Source organism: Rattus rattus, chromosome 7, assembly GCF_011064425.1.
Source record: "Rattus rattus isolate New Zealand chromosome 7, Rrattus_CSIRO_v1, whole genome shotgun sequence".
Taxonomy (NCBI): Eukaryota; Metazoa; Chordata; class Mammalia; order Rodentia; family Muridae; genus Rattus; species Rattus rattus.
This window is the reverse complement of record NC_046160.1, coordinates 24691284-24712396: the sequence shown is the minus strand read 5'-3', so window position 1 is coordinate 24712396 and position 21113 is coordinate 24691284. Positions and strand designations below refer to the sequence as shown.

The window sequence follows — 21113 nt, the reverse complement described above, 5'->3', positions numbered from 1 at the left end:
GTTCCAGTGCGCGCTCAGTCGTCTCTCCCCGACAGTGCTCCATCACCACCCCCACTAACCAACCGAAGCTCCCCACACTGACCCTCTACTCCCCAGTGTTAGGCTCCTTCTCATCTGCCCACAGCTGCGACCGCCACCACCTTCTTCCTGGGAATGCCAGGCTTCGCCTTCCGTGGGTTGGGGTGGCCCCAAGAGCTTGCCTTTCAACAGGATCCCGTGGGTGCCGATCATTATCCTCCTCTCCCTCTGACGGAACAGCTTAACCGAGTGTTATGGGGGCCGCTTAGATCCTACACAGCTCAAGCAGCAGGTCCGCGCTGACGACAAAACCTTATTGTAATCCGGCCACTTCTGCTCCATCAGGGTCACAGTTCAGCTCCTGAGCCTGTTCCGCGGCCCTGGTCGGTGAGTGGCGGCGTGATTACAGTACATTTTTGTCATCTGCATGGACCTGCTGTTTCAGTTGTGTTGGATCTAAGCAGACCCCGCAACAGGAGGAGGGTTTATTTTTGACTCCTGGTGTTAGAAAATTACAGTTCATCACGGCAGGGAGGTCAGGATGGTGGGTCTGGCGCCGTCCTTGGCAGGGAGACAGCTCCCACCTGGCTGGAGCTGGAAGCAGAGAGCAAGCTCGACAGAGCTGGGCCAGGCTATAACCACCAAGGGCTTATACCCCAGTGACCCACTCCCACCACCCAGGCCTGATAACCTCTACTACAAGCGTCATAGCCTGGAGCCAACCAGGGACCATGCGTTCAAATACCTGAGGTTATGGGAAACATTACAGATTCAAACCGTAACAGGTACGAGTGTGAGCAGAAAAGGAGACCTGTCTTCCGCACCTACTATGTGCTAAGCCTGACATCCAGTAGGAAATAGCACATGTCAGTCCCTTCGCCTGCCTGTGCCTTCCATGGTCCTTACACGCAAAGGTGTCCGGCTGAGTTCTCTATCTCCATGGCTGGCTCTGTGCCCAGCCTAGTTCCCCCTGCCGCTCTTAGATTCCCTGAGATCCAAGAACTACAGAACACATTGCAGATGAATCCCTCCTCTTCATCGTGGTTAAGGTTTCTACCTCCAGTCTCTGGGTAAGAAAACTGTCTGCAGAGCTGGGCAGTGTGCAGAAGTCGGAGCAGCCTTTCTGTCTTGCCCAAGAATGGGAGCACCAGACACAGCTCCGAATAGTGTGTCCCTCTCTGTCTCCTGAGCCTGACTGAGACCTCCAAAACCCAAGTAGCCCCCCATGTGGACATCGTGGTCCGTTTCTTGCCATGCTAAGAGCCTCCCCCTAAGGTAGGGGTAAGGGAATGTACAGGAACGAAAGAGTCTTGCAATCCCTTCCCATTCTTTTCTGAAAAGATTAGGAAGAAAAGGTTCTGTACAACCCTGTTATGCATCTTCTTGTGTGTGTGTGTGTGTGTGTGTGTGTGTGTGTGTGTAACAAGGTTTTGCTTTGTAGCCTAGGCTGCCCTTAAACTCATGATCTTCCAACCTCACCTCCTTAGTGTTGGAGTTATAGCTGAGTGCCAATGTGTCCAGCTCCTAGAATTAATCTCTCTCTCTCTCTCTCTCTCTCTCTCTCTCTCTCTCTCTCTCTCTCTCTCCCCCCCACGTCTCTCTCTCCCTCCCTTCCTTCCTCCCCCCTCCCTGCCCTCCCTCTCCCTCTGTCTCTGACGGAGGACGTCATGAGTCAGGGAGACATGTTTGGTCACCAGGTTCACATGGTCACGGCTGCCTAAGCACCGCCCTGTCTTCTCCTACCGCCTCTCCTCGTATCTGGGTTCCACAGTTCACTGTCGGTGCCTCATTCTGTTTATAGCTGCTGGAAGAACGCTCCTCGCTGAGTGAAGGTCGTATTCCTTTGCTTGAACCCAGGCCCTCAGGACCGGGTCAGACCCACCTTCCTTCCTGTATCTCTTAGCTTATCCCTTTGGTTGGCATAAGCTCTAAGCCAGGGAACCATCTGCCTTTCTGCAGAGGTAAAGGTGACTTCCCAACACCTGCCTTTGCTCCTTACCTTCTCTAGACTGCACACTCCCACCTCTCCAAAGCTCATTCCTTTCAGAAATCTCCTCCACTCCCTACCACTCCAACCAGGCAGAGTCTCTTTTCTTGGCTTCTCCTAACTCTCCTATATTTCTTTTCTTTTCTTTTCCTTTCCTTCTTTCTTTCCTTCCTTCCTTCCTTTCTTTCTCTTTCTCTTTTCTTTTCTTTTTTCTTTTTTTTTTTTTTGAGACAGGATCTCATTTATCCTAGGCTGGTCCCAAAATCATGTAGCTAAGGATGGCCCTGAACTCCTGATCCTCCAGGAGTGCTGAGATTAAAGGTGTGTACCACCATTCCTGATTCGTGCGGTGCTAGAGATCAAACCCAGGGTTTTGTAGATATCAGATGCCTTTGTTTCATTTATAAAGATGATCCCCCAGAGGCACGCACACAGGCCAACCTGATGTAGACAAACCCTCTTTGGGGCTCTCTTCCCAAGTGAGCCTAGACGGTCAAGTTGACAATTCGAAGGACAACTGACAAAAAGGAGCGACCACCATACCAGACCACCGTGCAACTGAGCTATGTCCCCTGCCCTCTTAGGACTCCATTTTCAACTCTCTTCTGACACATCCATTGCTCTGTGTTGACTTGCCTGCTCTGATAGACTGTGATCTTTCAGGATATCAAGGGATCTCTTATTCTCTCTGTGTACTGTGTCCTCTAGGAATACAAAGTACTCTCAGTAGAGGCACATTCCATAGTAAAAGTAAGTCCTATCTTTCAGACATCAGATGCTACAGGGCTTCAGGTTGACTCTGTAACCTGCATGCTGCTACACAGATAGATGACTTGGGAGACAGGGAGCTGGAATTTTTAAAAATCCACTTATATTTTATGTGTATAGTTGTGCTGCCTGCATGTTTGCCTCTGCACACAAGCATGCAGTGCCTCTGAAGGCCAAAAGAGGACATCAGATCTCCTGGAACTGTAACTGTTTGGTCTTTCTTATGTTCCCCGGGTTCCCCAAAAATCACACAAATATTTATTTATTAATAAGTGCCTGGATCTTAAGCTAGGCTTGTTCCCCAACTAGTATTAACTCAATTAACCTGTTTGTACTGTTACGTGTTTGCCAAGTGACTGGCTACCTCTCCTCAGTTTTATATGTCTGGCTTCCTGTGAGCCTTAGTGGTGAATCTTCCCACATCTATTTCCCAGAGTTGTTCCTCTCTCTCTCTCTCTCTCTCTCTCTCTCTCTCTCTCTCTCTCCTCTCTCCCTTCCTTCCCCCCTCCCCCAGATGTCCCACCTTCTAATCCTGACTCAACTTATTGGCTGTATTAGTCAGGGTTTCTATTGCTGTGAACAGACACCATGACCAAGGCAACTCTTATAAAGACATTTAATTGGGGGCTGGCTTACAGGTTCAGTTCATTATCATCAAGGTGGGAGCAAGGCAACATCCAGGCAGCCATGGCGTAGGAGGAGCTGAGAGTCCTACATCTTCATCTGAAGGCTGCTAGCAGAAGACTGGCTTCTAGGCAGCTAGGATAAGGGTCTTAAACCCCACCCCCAGAGTGACAACATCATCCAACAAGGCCACACCTCCCAATGGTTCCACTCCTTGGGCCAAGCATATACAAACCATCACATTGGCTTTATATTAACAGGTAATGCTTTTACACGATGCACACAAGATTATCCCTATGTGGAACTGGAGTTTCAGACGGTTGTGAATTGACATGTGGTTGCTGGGGATTGAATCCAGGTCCCGTGGAAGAGCAGCCAGTGCTCTGGCCTGTTTGATGAACCAGTTCTCCAACACTGCTTGAACTTTGTTTTTAAGCATCCTCTTCTTTAGACTAGGTTGTATGACTGCTAGCCATGAGCCAGTAAAGTGAGATTTAGGCTAAAGATTTAAAAGCTGATAACTGCAGCTGACTCTCAAAGCTGAGTCAGACCTGTGGCCAACTAGAGTCAGGGCGAGAGGCAGTACATGGCCAGGGCTGTCTAACTGTGGTTATCAAAGACTGAGCGTGTAAGTGTAAGCATCAGTATGCTGTAGTGTGGAAGAAGGGTGATTTCTGAGTCCAAGCCTAACTGAGGCAACAAACACACAGGACCTGGGAAGCATGTTTAGGCTGGCTCAAAGTGGCTCAGGGCAAGCCCTCTATATTCTTGGAGCCATGTTTCTGGTTGATGGGCCCCTTGTGTTTGAGCCATCCTTCTGGTAGGATAGCCACCCTTCAGCTCAGCCCAGCGTCCTAACTATGGTAAGATTCAGGCTTCCTCTTCCTCGGCTTGAAGAAGCATAGCTGACTTTCTGAGCAGCAGCTGTTCCCTCCCCATTCCTTTTTCACTTGCAAGCCCTGTCTATTAACAGTAAGATAGATATGACGTCATAGGCTTCCGGTTCTTCGGAGCATGGGGAAGCTTGGGTTTCCCAGTGGGATCAGATATTACATAGGCTGGACGGAGGGAACTGCGTGTGGAGAGAAGGTGCCTCCAGCCAGCTGGAAGCAAAGGAATGGGATTTCCCTAGTCTTCGTCTGAGCTGGGCAATGGGTTTTGCAATGCCTGGTTATAGGCTTGAGCTTTATGTGGTGACTGGGTCTCCAGGGACCAGAGGGAGTTGTAGCTAGAGAAGAGGGGACTGAGCCAGGTGTGGTAACACACACCTTTAATTCCAGCACTGGGGACACAAAGGCTGTGAGTATCTGTGTGTGTGTGTATGTGTGAGTTTGAGAACAGCCTAGTCTACAGATCTTTCTGTACAGAGTGAGGTACTCTGTCTCAAAACCTCAAAACAAAACAACGACAAAACAAAATAAAACAAACAAAAGGCAGAGGAGAAGTGGGAGAGGGAAACACGGAGAAGCCTAAGGCAGGGAAGTCGTTAATCTCAAACTCTCCTCCACCATGGTCAAATCTGGTTCTAAAATCTGGTCTGTGACAGATGCCTAGGCCTGCCTACCCACGTCTGCTGCAGGCAGCTCTGCCTCCTGCGTCCTTCCTGCATGGTGACCAGAGCACAGCCTGCCCACCTGTCTGCTGAGCTATATTTGTGGGTCGTGGGGACCGTTCTTCAGCCCTTGGAGACCTCTACTCTTGTTCTTGGGCATTGCTTTTATAGACGGCTCTTTCCCCATGGCCTTCGAAAAGTAGGTCAAGGTAGCTAACCTGCTTTAGGGACAAGTGCCAGGGTTCAAGACATCCAGCCTGGTGTCAGGACTCTTGAATTCTATTTTCAGCCTCACAGATAACAGCTGCACGGCAACCCTTCCAAGTGCATTCTCCCTTCTGGGTCTTTCTGAGCCTCACTTTAGGTCTCAGGATTTTTTTTCCCCCCTGAATCTGCATCCCCTGAGGCTGTCATTTCCTTCTCTCTTCCCTTCATCTGGTAGATAGTTCTTTAAAACTGGCCTCTGCTCACTGCTGGTGCCTGGAGCAAGCGCAGGGCTGAGAACTGCAGCGCACAGAGAGATTAAAGGCTTTGGGTGGACAAAGAGGAGTGATGGGGCCTGGTGAAGCGAGCTGTCAGAATGCTAGAGGACAGGCCTTGGGGATATTGCATGGATGCTGATGTCCTAGATGTGAGGGGAGGGAGGTTCCTCGGCTACGCATGATGGCTGTAGCTTGCCTTCTATCTCTATGTCTTCCTTCTGTGGAACACAGAGAAAGCCGGGCTCAGACAGAAAATCTTGGAGTTGTCACAGCCAAAGGCACTGTTTCAGGGAAACCACATGGTTTCCTGCAGGGTGCGTTTTGGCTAAAGAATAATAATCTTGTCTTTGGCCTGAGCAAACCAGTCTTAAGAGGCAACTAGCCTCCAGCCAACACTGCAGGGAGCCGGGACTGGCAGTCCTAGGACAGTGCAGATGAGAGGACCCACCATGGTATGTTCAAGCAGATAAGGCAGGGGAGTTGATGCAGGTAAAGGGAGAGGGGTGGGCAGTGTATTCAACCTGCAAGGAAGAACCGCCCCCACTTACAGTGCAGTCCTGTATCGCAGTGAGCGCTGCAAAGCTTCACGCTAACTGGTAAGGAATCATCTTGGGCAATGTTTTGAGCTTGAACCCCCTTCTCAGCTTCTTGCTGCAAAGCTGTCTAATCTCTCTGCACCTCAATCTTACTATAAGGTAGAAATGATAACAGAACTCCATGCCAACAATGGTGTTCCTGATAAAGTCATCGTAGGAGCTGCAGGGGATGCGACTCCAGCACTTGCTGCACTAGTGTGAGGACCAGCATCTGGGTCCACGACACCCATGTAAATGCTGGGTGGGAATGTCAGCCTAGCTGTAATCCAGCTCATGAGAAGAGGAGACAGCAAGCAGGCTGCCTAATCAACAAGCTCTGGGATCAAGGGAGAGACCCTGGCTCAACGAATAAGACAGAGAGCAACAGAAAAAGAAACATGATATCAGCCTCTGGCCCTCACATGTATTTGCACATATACTTATGCACACACACACACACACGCCCTGCAAACATGTGCACACCTGTGAAGAAAACATTGTGAGTAGAAAGTTTACTTACTTCTGCCAACCTACATCATAGAATACAGTGCAATATAGGCTACTGCTTGCCTCCCTTAGTGAGCCAAGGGTTGACAGAGCTGATGGCTCATTCTTGCTCCCCAGTAGCAAGAAAGAATACAGTGCTGTATATCACTAGGCAGAGAAAAGATAAAAATTTCCAAGTCCAGGGGTTGGGGATTTAGCTCAATGGTAGAGCACTTGCCTAGCAAGCGCAAGGCCCTGGGTTCGGTCCCCAGCTCCGAAAAAAAGAAAAGAAAAAAAAATTTCCAAGTCCAGTTTCTACTGAAGATGTATTCCTTCGCACAGTGTGAAGACTGGCCATCATAAGCCGTGGGCGATCTGTACTGAGATCTATAAGAGCCTGGCACAGACCCACTGCGGTGGGGCCATTCAGTAAATGCAATTTCTTTCCCCTTATCTTCTTCCTTACTTGGAATTTCTGCGAGCAAAGAGGAACCTATCTAAGGTAGAAATCCCAATTCTGACTTCCCTCCAACCTAGAGTTTCCCCTAAGGAGCTGTTTTTTGTTCTGTCTCCTCACAGTCACCTGCCTTAGAGGATGGGACTCTTGAATTCAGCCCTTCGGTTTCACACTGTCTCTGTTGTGTTCTTTTTCCTGACAGCTTATGTCTATTAAACCCAGAGAGAGGGGATATCAACAGACCGAAGAAACAATCCCATCCAAGGCTATCTTGATGAGTTTGTTAGGGTCACATACAGGAGCATGAGGAATTAGGTATTTTTTTTTGCCATTGAAAGGCCCACTCTGCATAGTAAACAACTCTCAATGTTACATTACTGGTGCCCTGGTGCAGTACACCACTCTATATCACTCCAGTGATTGCTTACTGGCCGTGTAACTTTAGGGAAGAATCCTGTCTTAGTTCCTTTTTTATTGCTGGGATAAGACACCATAACCAAGGCAGTTTGTAAAAGGAAGCATTCAGTTTGGGGCTCACAATTCCAGAGGGTAGCAGGGGCCACAGCCATCATGGTGGGGAGTGTGGCAGCAAGCAGGCAGGCCTGGCTGCGGATCAGAGCTTACATCTGGTCAGCACGTGTGAGGCAGAGAAGAGGAGGGCCAACCGGACTAGTGTGGGCTTTTGAAACCTCGAAGGCTGTCTCCACTGACACACCTGTCCCACTAAGAACACACTTCCTAATCCTCTAAACAGTTCTACCAACTCGGGACCAGCATCCAAATATACAAGCCTTTGGGGACTCATTCATTCCATCCCAACGATGGACTGTGAAGATTAACATGGCATAAACCCTTTTCTAGCCAAGTGATTTTTGGTCATTTTGTTTATCATGGCAACAGAAAGCATCAGATCAGGGGAGGTGCAGGTGGGTGGGTGGGTGTGTCGGGGGGAATGAAGCCAAAGGAAAATAGAAAATGCTGGTTTGGGGTGCAGTGAGCACGGTCTCCAGATCCAGGGACTGGAATCTCTCTGGTTTGATATTTGCTTGAAAAAAAGGAAGGAAGGAAGGAAGGAAGGAAGGAAGGAAGAAGAAGGAGATGGAAGAGAAAAACAGTATGTGGTGCCCGCTATGTACTGTAGGTCCCAGGGAATTTCTCAACATGAAGCAAGGCTCAAAGAGGGTAATGCACCGACAGAGAAACCCTGTATCAAAAAAGCAAAACAAAATAAAATAAAATGAAGGTCATTACATTATCTTTCAGTTCCTTCTTTAATTTCCACGGTCGGGAAGAAAACAAAAAGCCTCCACCAAGAGGCAAGAGGAGAAATTAAGAAACAAGAGATAGAAAGGCTGGGAAACAGAAGGCAGAGATCTCCAGGGCTTGGGGCGTTGGCCTGTGGTTTCTGTCCCTTTGTGTCTGCTTCTCACTCTGTCAGGTCAGGTGAAAGAGACCGAATTCAAATGGGCTCTGGGACATCGCTGGAGGGCATGCTAGCTGCAAACCTTGCGGATTACATGAATAAATCTGGAGAGGAAAAATCTAGCAGACTTCCTGCAGCTTTTTGAGGTTGGGAGGTACTCTATCTCTTGCATACCTGGTCCAGGTAGCAAACACCTAGAGTTTGGGGAATCCACAGAAAGAAGAGGGTTAGGCCTCAATTTCTGCTCCTTAGCGTCCCCGCCTTAGTCTGAGCATCCTGAATGGAGGTGAAGGAGGGGCACACCTGCAGCCTCCAGCGCCCGGCTGACCTGGCGTGGGATGTGTGTGTGTGTGTCATCAGTTTGAAGGACACGTCAGCGACCCACGTAAGGGCTGAGCCAGGAGCTGGAATTCGGACGGATGATCCACCGAGTGACAGAAGAACCCGGGCTCCCTGGGGGGTCAGGTAAGCATTAGGCTTGCCCCTTACTGGGGAAGGGAGAGGGGCTGGGATGGAGGCGGGGCTCTTGAGGCAGCTCGCCAGTGGCCAAGGGGGAGGGGCGTGGCAGAACATAGCTCCGCCCCCCGCGCACCGCCTTGCTTGCAGACCAGAGCAGGAGGCGGCAGCCAACCTTGGCGCTGAATGGGCGGGTGGCGTCCTGCTCTGTCCCGCCCGCCGCCGGCCCCCCATCGCCTGCTCCCGCCGCGCCCGGGTCTCCGCCCGCAGCCGCCTGAGCCCGCCAGGCTGTGAATGAAAGGCAGGCGCGGCCGGGACTAGCTGCCAGCGACGCGGCGACGCCGGCCTCCCGGGAGACGCACTCCCCGCCGAGATGTACGGTAAGGAGGGCTTGGCGCCCCGGCTCGGGCCCGCAAACTTCCAGACGCGGACCTTTGTCCCCCGGAGTGGCCCCCGGCGCAAAAGCGAGAACGCCGACTCGGTGCCAGGCTGGGCTGTTTCAGTCGCCTGTGACCGTGCGTCTGTGCCGAGAGGACAAAGATGCCTCCGGCCGGGGGACTATCTGGTCCCCAGAGGTCCCTCGGGCAGGCGTTAGCAGGAGCTAGGGGCGGTGGTCCGTCGCCTGGTAGGGACTCTGATTGTCGAGAGGCACCCGGCTTTGGGAAAAGCGAGTATCTCCGGAGCTGAGCCGACCGAGTGTTGGTGGAGGTGATCGTGTGACAGTATTTGCAGAATTAACAAAGAGGCTTGTGCTTGGGAGTTTGATGCGCGAAAGTGGTCCAGGGTAGAGGGGAGCTGCTCACTGGCAGTCTGATGCCGGGCTCCTTGGATGTGGGAGGCGGCGCCGGCAGTGCAGAAGCTGGCGAACCGGCACTGGAGGTTCGTCTCTCTTAGCTGGGTGGACTTGGCCTCTACCTAACACTGCTGCTAGTGATATGCAGGCTCCCCAACTTCCAGATTGGCCCTGCGAAGGGCTGACGGGAAGCGATGCTGCTTCGAGGGTCTCTCCCAATTACGCAGCCACCGCCCCCACGGATGTGTGGCAGCTCCAAGACCCTCATGGTGCACGGCTCCGCTTGCTTATTTACCAAGAATTCCTCTAGTTCTGCAAGGCAGTGTGGATGAGGAAAGCGCTCCTTGGGTCCCACTTTGCAGCTCAAAAGAGTGAACCAGTCTAGGAATGGGTTGCCTTGCAGAGCCTACCAGGGGTACAGTGTACATGTATTTCTATGGACACAGTTTATGAGAACCCGTGTCTCTGGTAGTTTATTCTGGGGCCACAGAAGAATTGGAGCAGTGCTCTCCCTCCTACTGCAGGGTAGGGGCTCGGATGCACCTGAGGGGTGAGTGATCTAGAAGAGCGCGTTCCCAATTTAACCCATCTCTAAGGCTGCTGGCTGCCTCTGTGAACAGACCATGAGTCACAAAGTTTGTTAGCGCAGAGAGCAGGCAGAAAAGGCTCAGCGGTTGGTGGGCCCCCTATTTAGAAGACAAAGACTTAACTTTTGCCTTGCATCTCCTTCCCAGGCCAGTTGGATTACACAGCCACTATGATTCCTACAGAGGTGTCAGCAGGTCCTCACAGCGAATATTAATTCTCTTGGGTGGAGCAAATGGGGGGAAGGGGAGATGTTCTCAGAGGCTGGACCCATAACCAGTGGGGACTCTCGAAGAAGGTGACTGGACTTGTGCTTTGCCTATTGTGAGGTAAAAGAGCCATATACCTTTTTATTCTATCTGTGCTCCCCCCTCCCTTTTTCTGCAGAGGGAGCAGGCTGAAGCTGCAGATCACTTGACAAAAGCATGTGACTGCAGGGGCACCTGCAGTGGGGAAGGAGTTAGGACGGACTCATCAGTATGGGCCAGAATTAGCAGTCCTGGGTCAGTCACAGTATTACATCTAGTAGATAATGTGATAACTTACTTAGGGTGTCTGAGAATTAGGGTTGGGGGGGGGGTGGTTCCTGGTCTGCTCCTGTTGGAAGAGCTAGCTAGTAGAGGATACGGAGACAGTGTAACTGTGGGCTATTTTCAGATGCACCACGAAATTCCAATTCCCTTTAATAATGTTTTTATTTCCCCAGATGCAAACGGAGCAGGGACCAATCCTAAATAGAAAAGATTGTGATGAAGAGCTCCTCTAGGTAGTTACCTACAGCATAGGGAAGGCACGTTCATGCTGGGTGGGAGTCGGCCCCTGGCAGAGACTGGTCTCTGGAGTTGTCTCTGCTCTCAGGGGGGAGCCTCACTTGCCTGAGGCATTTTAGCGTAAGAGGCTGCAGAGCTGTTAGCATGCTCTCCCTAGACATCAGTGATGAAAAGAAATGCAGGAAGGGGACAGCCTGGGATACATAGTGAGTTCCAGGTTAGCCAGTGCTGCATAGGAAGAAGCCATCTACCTAGGAAGGGTATCTAAAATAGAGAAAAGATGGCATTATGGACTTCCTACAGATTATTGTTCATTCGCCTAATTTTCTAATTGACCTGTCCAGGGTGACGGGTAGAATAAGACAAGGTGACACCGGGCCCCTTGGCTCAGAGCTAGCCCCTGTCTCCCTTCCCCAAATGTCTCAGGAGAATGTTTATCATTAGATGCCAGCAAGCATTTTATGAACTGATAGGTAGTAAGGATATGTAGAACCAGAAGCTGCCCAAGAGCTGTAGATAAAGGTGATCTTTGACCACCTACCTTGGTGACGCAATCTCTTATAAACGCAGATCCTTGAACTGTGCCCTGTCCTCAGACTGTGTCCTCCCCACTCGCCAGCTCCACATAGATCTTCATTTTTTTCCTCCTGCCAGTCTCTACCTTACCTTTGTCTTCCACGACTCAGTTATCTTGCTTGGCTCAGTCTGTCTCCTTCCTTTGCCCTATAAGAGATCAAAGGCCTTTTGTCTTTCCCGAGGGCACAGTGGGATCCTAGACCTGGGGTCATGGGATACCAACCCAAGAGCCCTTCACAGCTTTGTGGCCTTAGACAGGTGGGCTCATGTCTCTTGAGATCTATTACTCTATAAAATGGTGAAGTACCCACCCACCTGCCAGGTCTGTTGTGCCCTTTAGAAGCCAAGCGACAGGGTCAAGAGCCTCATAAGAGGTTCTACACTTGCACAGCAGTGCACAGAAGAGCCTGTCCATTTCGCCCCTCATGGAGCCTCTTCTTTCCCCTGCCTGTTTGCATCTCCTCTCACCACAGCCTACACAGGCATGTTACCTTGACCTTGCTAACCAGGACCCACTAAACCGCTCTCCTCTTCCCGGTCTTCTCTTTTTGAGACAAGGGTCTCTCTATGCATCCCGAGTTAGCCTTGAACTCTTCTTCATACTCCTGCCTTTGCCTCTGGAGTGATGGCTTACACCGGGTGGGGATGGGGGAACCACACCTGAACAGCCTGAGCTGTTCTCTGACCCATCCAAGCTGTTACTACCATCCACTCAGCTATAAACCACAGTCACTTTCTTAAATGGCTCTCCAAAGCGACATAATTTACTTCCTAGACTGTTTGTTTGTTTGTTTGTTTGTTTGTTTGTTTGAGACAGGGCCTTCCTTGTAGCCCTGGCTGTCCTGGTACTCTGTGTAGCCCTGGCTGTTCTGGAACTCTCTGTAGACCAGGCTGACCTTGAACTCAAGAGATCTGCCTGCCTCTGCCTCGAGCTGGGACTAAAGGTGTGTGCCACCACTTCCCTGCCCTATAATCTTGATTATATCCCTGAATGTGGAGTGACAAGAGTCTTGATGAAAAGTACTTTGTTCTGGAGAGGGACAGTTACCAGATGAGTTTTCTACAGAGGTGGGTCCCACTGTCTTTTGGTTGGGATTATATAATTAAGATTTAACCTATTCCTCTCACCAGGGCGAGAGGCATGAGAGTGTCCCGCTTCCCCACTGAGGCCAGATCGAGCTTCCTGAGACAGCTGCCTCCAGAGACTGAGGGCAGCTGGCCAGGAAGCATAAAAAGACCGGAGAGGATTTCCCCACCACACTGTGGTCTGGGCTCGCTGGTCCCACTGACGCCAAAGCTGCTCTGCCTAGTTCCTCCGTATCCTCTGCTTGTGCTCCCTCCCTGCTCTGTGATGAAGGATGTTCCCTGTAGGGACAGCAGTGGGGTCCAGCTTTTGAACGGTGCTCGGTGCATCCAGTATATTCTGCACAAATATTACAAATGGAGCAGAGGAATTGTAGGGCCAGGATGTCTCTCCTTGAGGTGCAAAGACTCACCTTTGTAGAAATCTGCCTGTTGGCCTGCCTCCCTGTTTTTGTCTGTCTCCCTCTGTGTGTCTCTGTTTTAGTTTCTGTCTCTGTCTTGTCTGTCTGTCTGTCTGTCTGTCTGTCTGTCTCTCTCTCTCTCTCTCACACACACACACACACACACACACACACTCTCACACACACACACACACACACACACACACACACACGCTCAGTCATAGTGACCTCTCCCTGCAAATCTTGAGCCAACTGCAGTGCCTGATACCCACCCTACTTGGCCTCAGTTGCATGGCCTGCCCTTCCCCATCTATCCTCCCATTCTTTATTCTCCTTTGGAAGAGCACCCCCACCCCCTCTGGTGAGAGCCTGTTTTCTGTCTCTTGCTGCTCACAGTTCAGTGATTCAGGCTGTCGCTGTGTTGTTCTTTCATACCAATTAAAAACAAGAAGTTAATATCACTTCACAGAAGATCTGGAGAAGAAAGAAGGCGGGCGGGGTGGGGGTGGGGAATCACCCCTTCCCTGCTTCCCATTCACACCCACCTTAGAGCTTGGGATTAGCTCTGTGGTAAAGCCAAGACTTGATCTCTGGCACTATAAAACAAAACAAGCAAGCAAACAAACAAAACCCTTATCAACAAACTCTAGAGCTGGGCAGTGACCCACACCTTTAATCCCAGCCCAGAACTCAGGAGACAAAAGCAGATGGTTCTCTAAATTTGAGGCCAACCTGGTCTACAGAGTAAGTTCCAGGACAACCAGCGCTACACAGAGAAACAATGTCTCAAAAAACAAACAGAAGAACAAGCCACTGGATAAAACCTGTCAAAGCTCCTGCTTTCTGTGTTACAGTTTCCCTGGATACTATGTTTTTGCCACCTGGTCAAATCCTTTGTCCTTTACCTTTTGCTTTCTTTCTGGATCTCTGCTGTTTGTCACTCTTGGCCAGTGACTGTGAAAGAGCACTGAGCACTGAGCATGGAGCACACTGAGCAATGCGGAGCCTGTTGGACCCCAGCTCTTCTCGAGCAATAGCCTTAGCACTGGTGCCACATTCACGTGCTCTGAAAAAGAGCAATGCCCTACCCAGAAATTAATTTGAATGAGAGTTGCCCCCTTTTCCCTATCCTCTCTTCTCCTCAGGTATATGTATGTATGTATTTGTTTAATGGTATATGTATAGCTTTTTTATGGTGCACTGGTGTGGGGCACCCACATTCATGCTCTGATGTGGAAAGAACAGTCCTTGCCTCCCCACCTCACCATACAGCACTGTGTGTGTCAGGTTAATTTGAATGAGAGTTATCTCTGACTTTCTCCTATCCTGGGAATTCTTCTCTGGCTTGTTTATTTTCCTTTGTATGTATATGTATGTATGTATTTGAAAAAGAGCAAAAAAAAAAAAAAAATCAAATAAACAAAAAACCTATGCCTCATAGCTTAAGTACAGTGCTTGTTAATTCAAAGAAAGTTTAATTTTAAAAAATGACCTTTATTTTCCTTTACTGCTGCCAAGAGTAACGATCCTTCTAGAGACTCTGAAAATATAGCTAGCGATAACAAATATTGTCTTTGACACCTGTTCTACGCACTTGTTTACATGGCTGGAATTACTCACTTTACACGAGTCCCTGTCGTTCTTTCCCACATGGCATATGTACATCCTCCCAAACCTCAAGTTAATGAAACGTTACTTAAAATAGATATTTATTGGAGGCTGGGCTGTTGTAGCCCAGTGGTCAAGGATATATATACTTGGCAGGCCTGATGCCCTGCTTCAGTCTGTATGTTAGTTCTCTATTGCTACATTAAAAATCTGTTAACTCACAAGAGAAAAGATTTGCTCCTCCACAAATTAAGAATGCTGGGATTGTTTTGGGGTCTGTGACTGCACAGAATGGTGGAAGGTGGTAGGAGCTAGTAGATCCTAGGGAGACTTGAACTCCAAGAGCCCCCTTTCTGTGACCTGACCCTTCCATCACAATAGCCTCAGGGCTTTTTTAGCACCAAGCTCAGAACCAGGTCCTCCCGGTTTTGCCTCTTGACATTCCATATCTAAAAGAGATCCCAGCAAAAAAAAAAAAATACAATGGGGAAACAAAAACCTATTCCTCATATGTATTAAATGTTTGGACAGTGCAGCTTAATTCTGTGATGAAAAACGTTTAAAATCCTGAAAGTTTAATATTTAAAAGCTGAAGAGCCTTTATTTTCCTGAGTTCAAACCCCAGCACTGCTGCCAGGTGGCACACTACTAAGTGATTCTCCTTCTTTGGGAGAAGACTCATATGAAAATATAGCTAACAGAAGCAAAAATAACAAATATTGAGTCTTTGACACCTACAAGTTGTGAAAGGGTGGCCTTAGGAAGGTTGAGAACTTGTTTACATGGCTCAGAGGACCCAAATTATTCTCACTTTCACAAGTGTCCATGTCGTTATAAGTTAAAAAACAATCCATTGTAATTAGTCCATAATTATCAGTAGTCCTCAACCAAACCATTTAAAGTTATTACTGTTGAAACGTTATGCTGTAAAATAACATTTATTGGAGGTCTGAGAACAACTTCTGCAGGCTTTGCACGCATGACTTCTTCAAACTCTGGCAGCCCAGCTTTTTGTTTGTTGGTTTGTTTTCTGAAACAGGGTTTCCTCGTGTAGCCCTGGCTGTCCTGGAGTCCATTCACTCTGTGGACCAGACTGGGTTTGAACTCAGAGATCTGACTGCCTCTGCCTCTGCCTCCTGAGTGCTGGGATTAAAAGTGTGGCCCACCAATGCTCTGCTACCCTAGGCTTTTTTTAAACAGGAACTCACTAGACTGACCTGGACCTCGGAGATCCTCCTGCTGAGTTTAAAGGCTCCTGCCACCTGGCCCTGCAGTGATTTTTAAAGGCTGTGGTGCGGTACACTGAATAAAGAAATACCTGGTGTCCAAAGCTTCTTTTGAACTCTGGAATTTTCCCTTAAGCCATAGTCAAGGAATCAATGTAAGTGCCTAAACACATTTTTAGAGTCTTGTTACTATGGTCAAAATTGTAGTCTTTCAGCTTTTGTAAGTAACACCTCTCTGAGCAATCAGAATGCCCATCTTCTGGTACCCTCTAAGGCAATACATACTAGGGATTAGTGGTCTGGCTTCAGTTAATCCTGGAGGTGAGGGCTGCAGTTAAGGCTCGGGTATGGTTGACGGAGCACTTGCTTGGCATTCCTGAGGCCCACTTTTTCGTCTTTGTTAATCTGGGCAGGGCGTTCCTATCTTTCTAGCTTGCATTCTGGGTGTGCAGTCTGTGGAGGCAGTCGGTATGTACACGTGTGCGCGTAGTGTGCAGATGCCAGAGGTTGACATTGTTCTCCTGTATCACTCTCTGCCTTATTTCTCTCTGCCTTATTTCTCTCTGCCTTATTTCTCTCTGCCTTATTTCTGGAGACAAGGTCTCACAGGATCAGAAGTTCTTCGCTTTAGCTAGGCTGCCTGCCACTGACTTCGAGGGATCCCCTCCTGTCTCTGCCTCCCTAGAGATGGGGTTACAGCCGTGTTCTACCACACCCAGCTTTTGTGTGGGGTTCTGGGAACCCTAACTCAGGTCCTCATGCTTCCGTAGCAAACACTTCACCAACCGGACCATCTCCACAACCCCCTAACTTGTATTTTATGACTAACACGTCCGTAGTTTTAAGCATTTACATTTCAGTGAATTGTAAGAATATGAGTGTTCTATTTCTTAAGGGTATTAGCCATTTGATTCTCGTTTGCTTGGTTTTATTTTGAATGGAAATAGACAAAACCCACCAGTTATTTGTGGTATAGCAGCTAAGTATGAAATACTATAGGGCATCCTGGAAGACACAAAAATATATAAAAGTCTTTTTATCAAGATTGTGACTTAAGGAGCCAATGAGATGGCTTAGTAGGTAAACCTGCATTCCACCATGACTGAAAACATAAATTCAATTCCCAAGACCAACATGGTGGAAGGACAAGACTAACTTCCACTATTTGCCTTCTGACTTCACACACACTAAATACGTGTAACAAATAGCATTTTATTTTTTTTATTTTTTGCATTTTTAAAAAATATTTATTTATTGTATACAAGTACGCTGTGACTGTCCTCAGACATAGCAGAAGAGGACATCAGATCCCATTACAGATGGTTGTGAGCCACCATGTGGTTGCTGGGAATTGAACTCAGGACTTCTGGAAGAGCAGTCAGTGTTCTTAAGGGCTGAGCCATCTCTCCAGCCCCATTTTTGGCATGTTTTACAAGGATGTGCTCAGTACATGGCACAAAGTTTATTTAACTTCATCCAGCAATAACTTGACGTGGAAGAGACTTGTAAGGTGAGAGACACTATGTGCTACCTGACTTAATGTTGCCTGAATTCTATAAATTGAGGTTATCATTTCTATTTTTGAAGTGAGAAAACTGGAGGCCTAGAAAGTCGAATAAACTTGCCCATGGTCATCTATTTTTGGGTAAGGATTTGAACTTGGACTTTCCGACTCCAAATGACATCATACTAAATCCAGACCATTTAAACCTTCCAGAGGATACAGGCCTCACTGCACCATACACCTCCAGACGCACACGTGGTGAGCTGGGAAGAGCAGGAGAATACGGTGACAGAGTTTTTGAAAGTGACACACCACTGTTATATGGCTCCAGGCCACCTACAGGCACCCACTTGTGCATGGGGTCTGTTCTTCTCCTACCCTCTTATCCTTGTTTTGCTTTGTCAGAGAGAAAGGCTCCAGGAAGAACCATGAAGGACTAAGTAAGAGTAAGAAAGCTTGGAGACAGATGTGCAGTGGTGGAGAGAATGGAGATGGCACATGTGTTCCACAGACGGGCAGACGGACAGGCAGGCAGACAAAGCAGTGGGGCTGGCACCCCCAAGACTATCATACAGCGTTAGGGTAGCTGTACCCTCAAAGAGGCCACCTATCCTGGGTGGTGCATGTCTGTAATCCCAGGACTCCAGGCAGAGGCAGAAAGATCAAGGAGTTCAAGGTCATCCCAGGCTGCACTGCAAGTTGGAGGTCACCTGGTCCGTGTGATACCCTGCTTTAAAAGACAAAAGTCTTGTGGCCAGTGTTTGGACTAGACAGAGAGCCGTCTGGAATAAGAGGTGCTTCCTGTTTCCCTGTGAACTAGACCTTGCCATCCAACCTCAGGTCTAAGCAGACTCAGAGGTGAGTTTGGATGGAGTAGGCTGTATAGAGCAGGCCTGACTCCTACGTGCACCTATGTCCTATGTGGGCCTGGCTGGGACCAGGGAAGGGACAACTGAGTATGCTTGTCAAGTCACAGGACTCTGGACACTTAATTCATGCTTTTAAGTTCCTGTTTATATGGTTTTGAGACAGAGTCTTGGGATGTAACCTTGGCTGGTCCATTGCCAAACTGACCCTTAGCTTCCTGAGCGCTGAGATTCCAGGCAGGCACCACCATGCCTGGCCCACATTCTTCATTTATAACATGTGTGAAGGATTATCCCTAAATTACAAGAATGCTTGTACAGACTCCGCCTTAAGATCTCTCAAAATGACATCATGCCTGCCAGCACCTCCTAGCTTCTCACAACCCGTGCATGAAAGAAACTTCTAGAATGGACGCATAGGAGAAGATACTGGGAAAATCCAGAGCTCTACCACAAGTTTTCTTGTGCTCTGGGATGCTTTGTCCTTTATTACTTTGGTTGACTATTCATCCCAGTGAATGCCAGCTATTTCCTTACCTCACAGATCTGTGAGCCTCTTAAGCACAGTCTCTACGGCACACACAGTCTCGATAATCCCTTTCTATTTTTTATGTGCACTGGTATTTTGCTTGCGTGTATGTCTGTGTGAAGGAAGTGGACAGACAGCTGTGAGCTGTCCCATGGGTCCTCTAGAAGAGCAGCCAGTGCTCTCACTTAACCACTGAGCCACCTCTCCAGTCCCTGGTGTGCACCGTCTCTCTCTTAGTGGGTTCTGTTTTCCCAGGTGGAGAACTTCTGCATGCAGTGAGAACTCACAGGTTGGCACTGAACTTGAAAGCCATCACATGTATCATTCATATACACAAATAGGCCAAGCAGCCCATGAGACCATGCTTCCAGGGAATGAATATTGATGGGTTAGGAGTCTCACCGAGGCCTGGAACAAGGCTGAAATGATAGCAGCCGTGTACCGTCTTCCTGATTGTGCCTTCCCACTCTGGCGATAACTCATGTAGGAACAGACTGGTGTATAATCATCTGGCTTCCTCTTCTGGTTTGAGGTTTCAGTCTTGGGAAACAGCCCTGGGTTAGCTGTGAGAGGTGGCCCAGGAGGCCAGACCTTCGCAAGGATTTCCTCCTAGTTGTGTGGAGTACAACATTAATGCCACAGTCTTCCTTTTCAAAAACAGAAGGTCGTCTTGTGGTCTAAGTATGAGCAAATCTTTATTTTGATTTCCATTCCTGTCACTCGTATGCCCTATCACAAACAAGATGGAAAGGCCCTTTGAGGCAAAGGCAGAAAATGTGTTTCTTGGCGCTTAGAAGTGCTGGCCCTGTTGAGTGTTCCTGACAAACATGAAGCCTATGCACCTTCAGTCTGGGAGGTGTGGAGAGTGCACTGGTTCGAATAACTGGGTCTTCTGTTGACATTGAACCCCTGAGAGTGTGTGACCCGGCCAGCAGGCCTGAGCCGACAGCTGGTAAAGACAGGAAACCCATCTGACCGCCGGAAGTTACTCATTAGGACTGCTACTAATATCTTCTCCAGACAGCACTCTTGGAGAAGGGAGCTGAGTGTTCTGGAAAAGCGTGGGTGGTGCCGGGCATGGGCCACACTGTCCTTCTGCTTCATCAAGGACATTTCTGGAGTGTGTGGGGGTGGGGAGTTGGCCATCAGAACAGATTCGGGCTCTGTTGCTGTGTGAATTTGGGCAGGATTCTCTACCTCCCTCTGCTTTAGTTTTTACCATCTGTAAATAGGAAGAGCTGGACTGGATGGTCTCCAAGGGTTTCCAAGCTCTTCAGCTCCTGAAGTGATTGGCAAGGCTAGTCCATCCCCTGACCCGGGCTTTTGAGCCGGTGGGCAACCAAAGCCAGGGAGGGTGGTGGGAGCGGACGGTGATATGGGGGTTGGGGGTGTGTGAACAAATCATCTAGTGGGAACCAGTCAGCTCAGGTTCTTTCTATAGCCTGGCTAAGAATTAGCTTCCTCACCAGCAAGTCAGGAATAGGGATAACTATGTTCTGTACTCAGAGTCTGTCCTGGGAGGACCAATGGGATGGTCAGGCTGACAGGTATGCTAGGCCAAGGTACCCAGGGCCACCATTTTTGCTTTACATACATTCAAGTCTCATCCAAAATCCTGCTTGATGGGTGGGCCTTTCTTCATTTCTTCTCCCCGCTCTCAAGGATAATAAGGTCTCAGAAGTTAAAGGTCTTATGCAAAGTCACCCAGCTTACCTTGGTGGCACAGCTAAAAAGGTAGCTTTTATCTCCTGATGACCCATCTTCCGTGTAAATGCTTGAAAACACCATTTCCAACTGGGCTACATCAAGATTGGAAACATTATGCCTCTGAGGACATGACTGAGAGTGAGACAGGAGAGAATAACCATAGAAGAAGATACTAGCCGGTGATATATTAGACAAAGGACAAGTTACAGACTTTATAAGGAATGAAGGAAACCCAGCAAACATGGGGGAAAGAAACACTTCATTTTAAGATGTACAAGAGACTTGACTAGGGAGCACTGGCACAGGGCTTGCCTAGAATGTATGAGAGCCTGTGTTCAATTCCTTATACTGCAGAACAAACAAACAACAAACCCACAAGGCTTCTCTCTCGAGGAGGCGGTTAAGCCTTGTTAAGATTTCTGCCACTGCAGGGCAGTGGTGACACGCACCATGAATCCCAGGCCTTGGTAGACAGGTAGGCAGATCTCATTCTGTTTCGTGAATGTATGTAGTTCAAGGCTAGCCTGGTCTACAAAGTGAGTTCTAGGAGAGCTAGGGCTACACAGAGAAACCCCCACAGAGAAAGAAAGAAAGGAAGGAAGGAAAAAAGAAAGACAGAAAGAAGAAAAGAAAAAGA

At 48.7% G+C, this 21113-nt stretch overlaps 1 protein-coding gene across 3 annotated transcripts in view; it reads left to right on the top strand.

The window, feature by feature from the left end:
• Positions 1 to 8817: 8817 nt before the first annotated feature.
• Efr3b (EFR3 homolog B) overlaps positions 8818 to 21113 on the top strand; it is a 70456-nt gene continuing 58160 nt past the window's right edge. Inside the window, exon 1 of one of the 3 annotated variants that reach the window (XM_032909071.1) lies at positions 8818 to 8837. Coding sequence is in view for 1 of the 3 variants with exons in the window: in XM_032909073.1 (XP_032764964.1) it covers positions 9202 to 9208 (7 nt within the window). In the remaining 2 variants the exon portion in view is untranslated. Of the gene's footprint in view, positions 8838 to 8988; positions 9209 to 21113 lie in introns of those variants that run through there. The other 2 variants (XM_032909070.1, XM_032909073.1) reach the window with 2 other exon arrangements.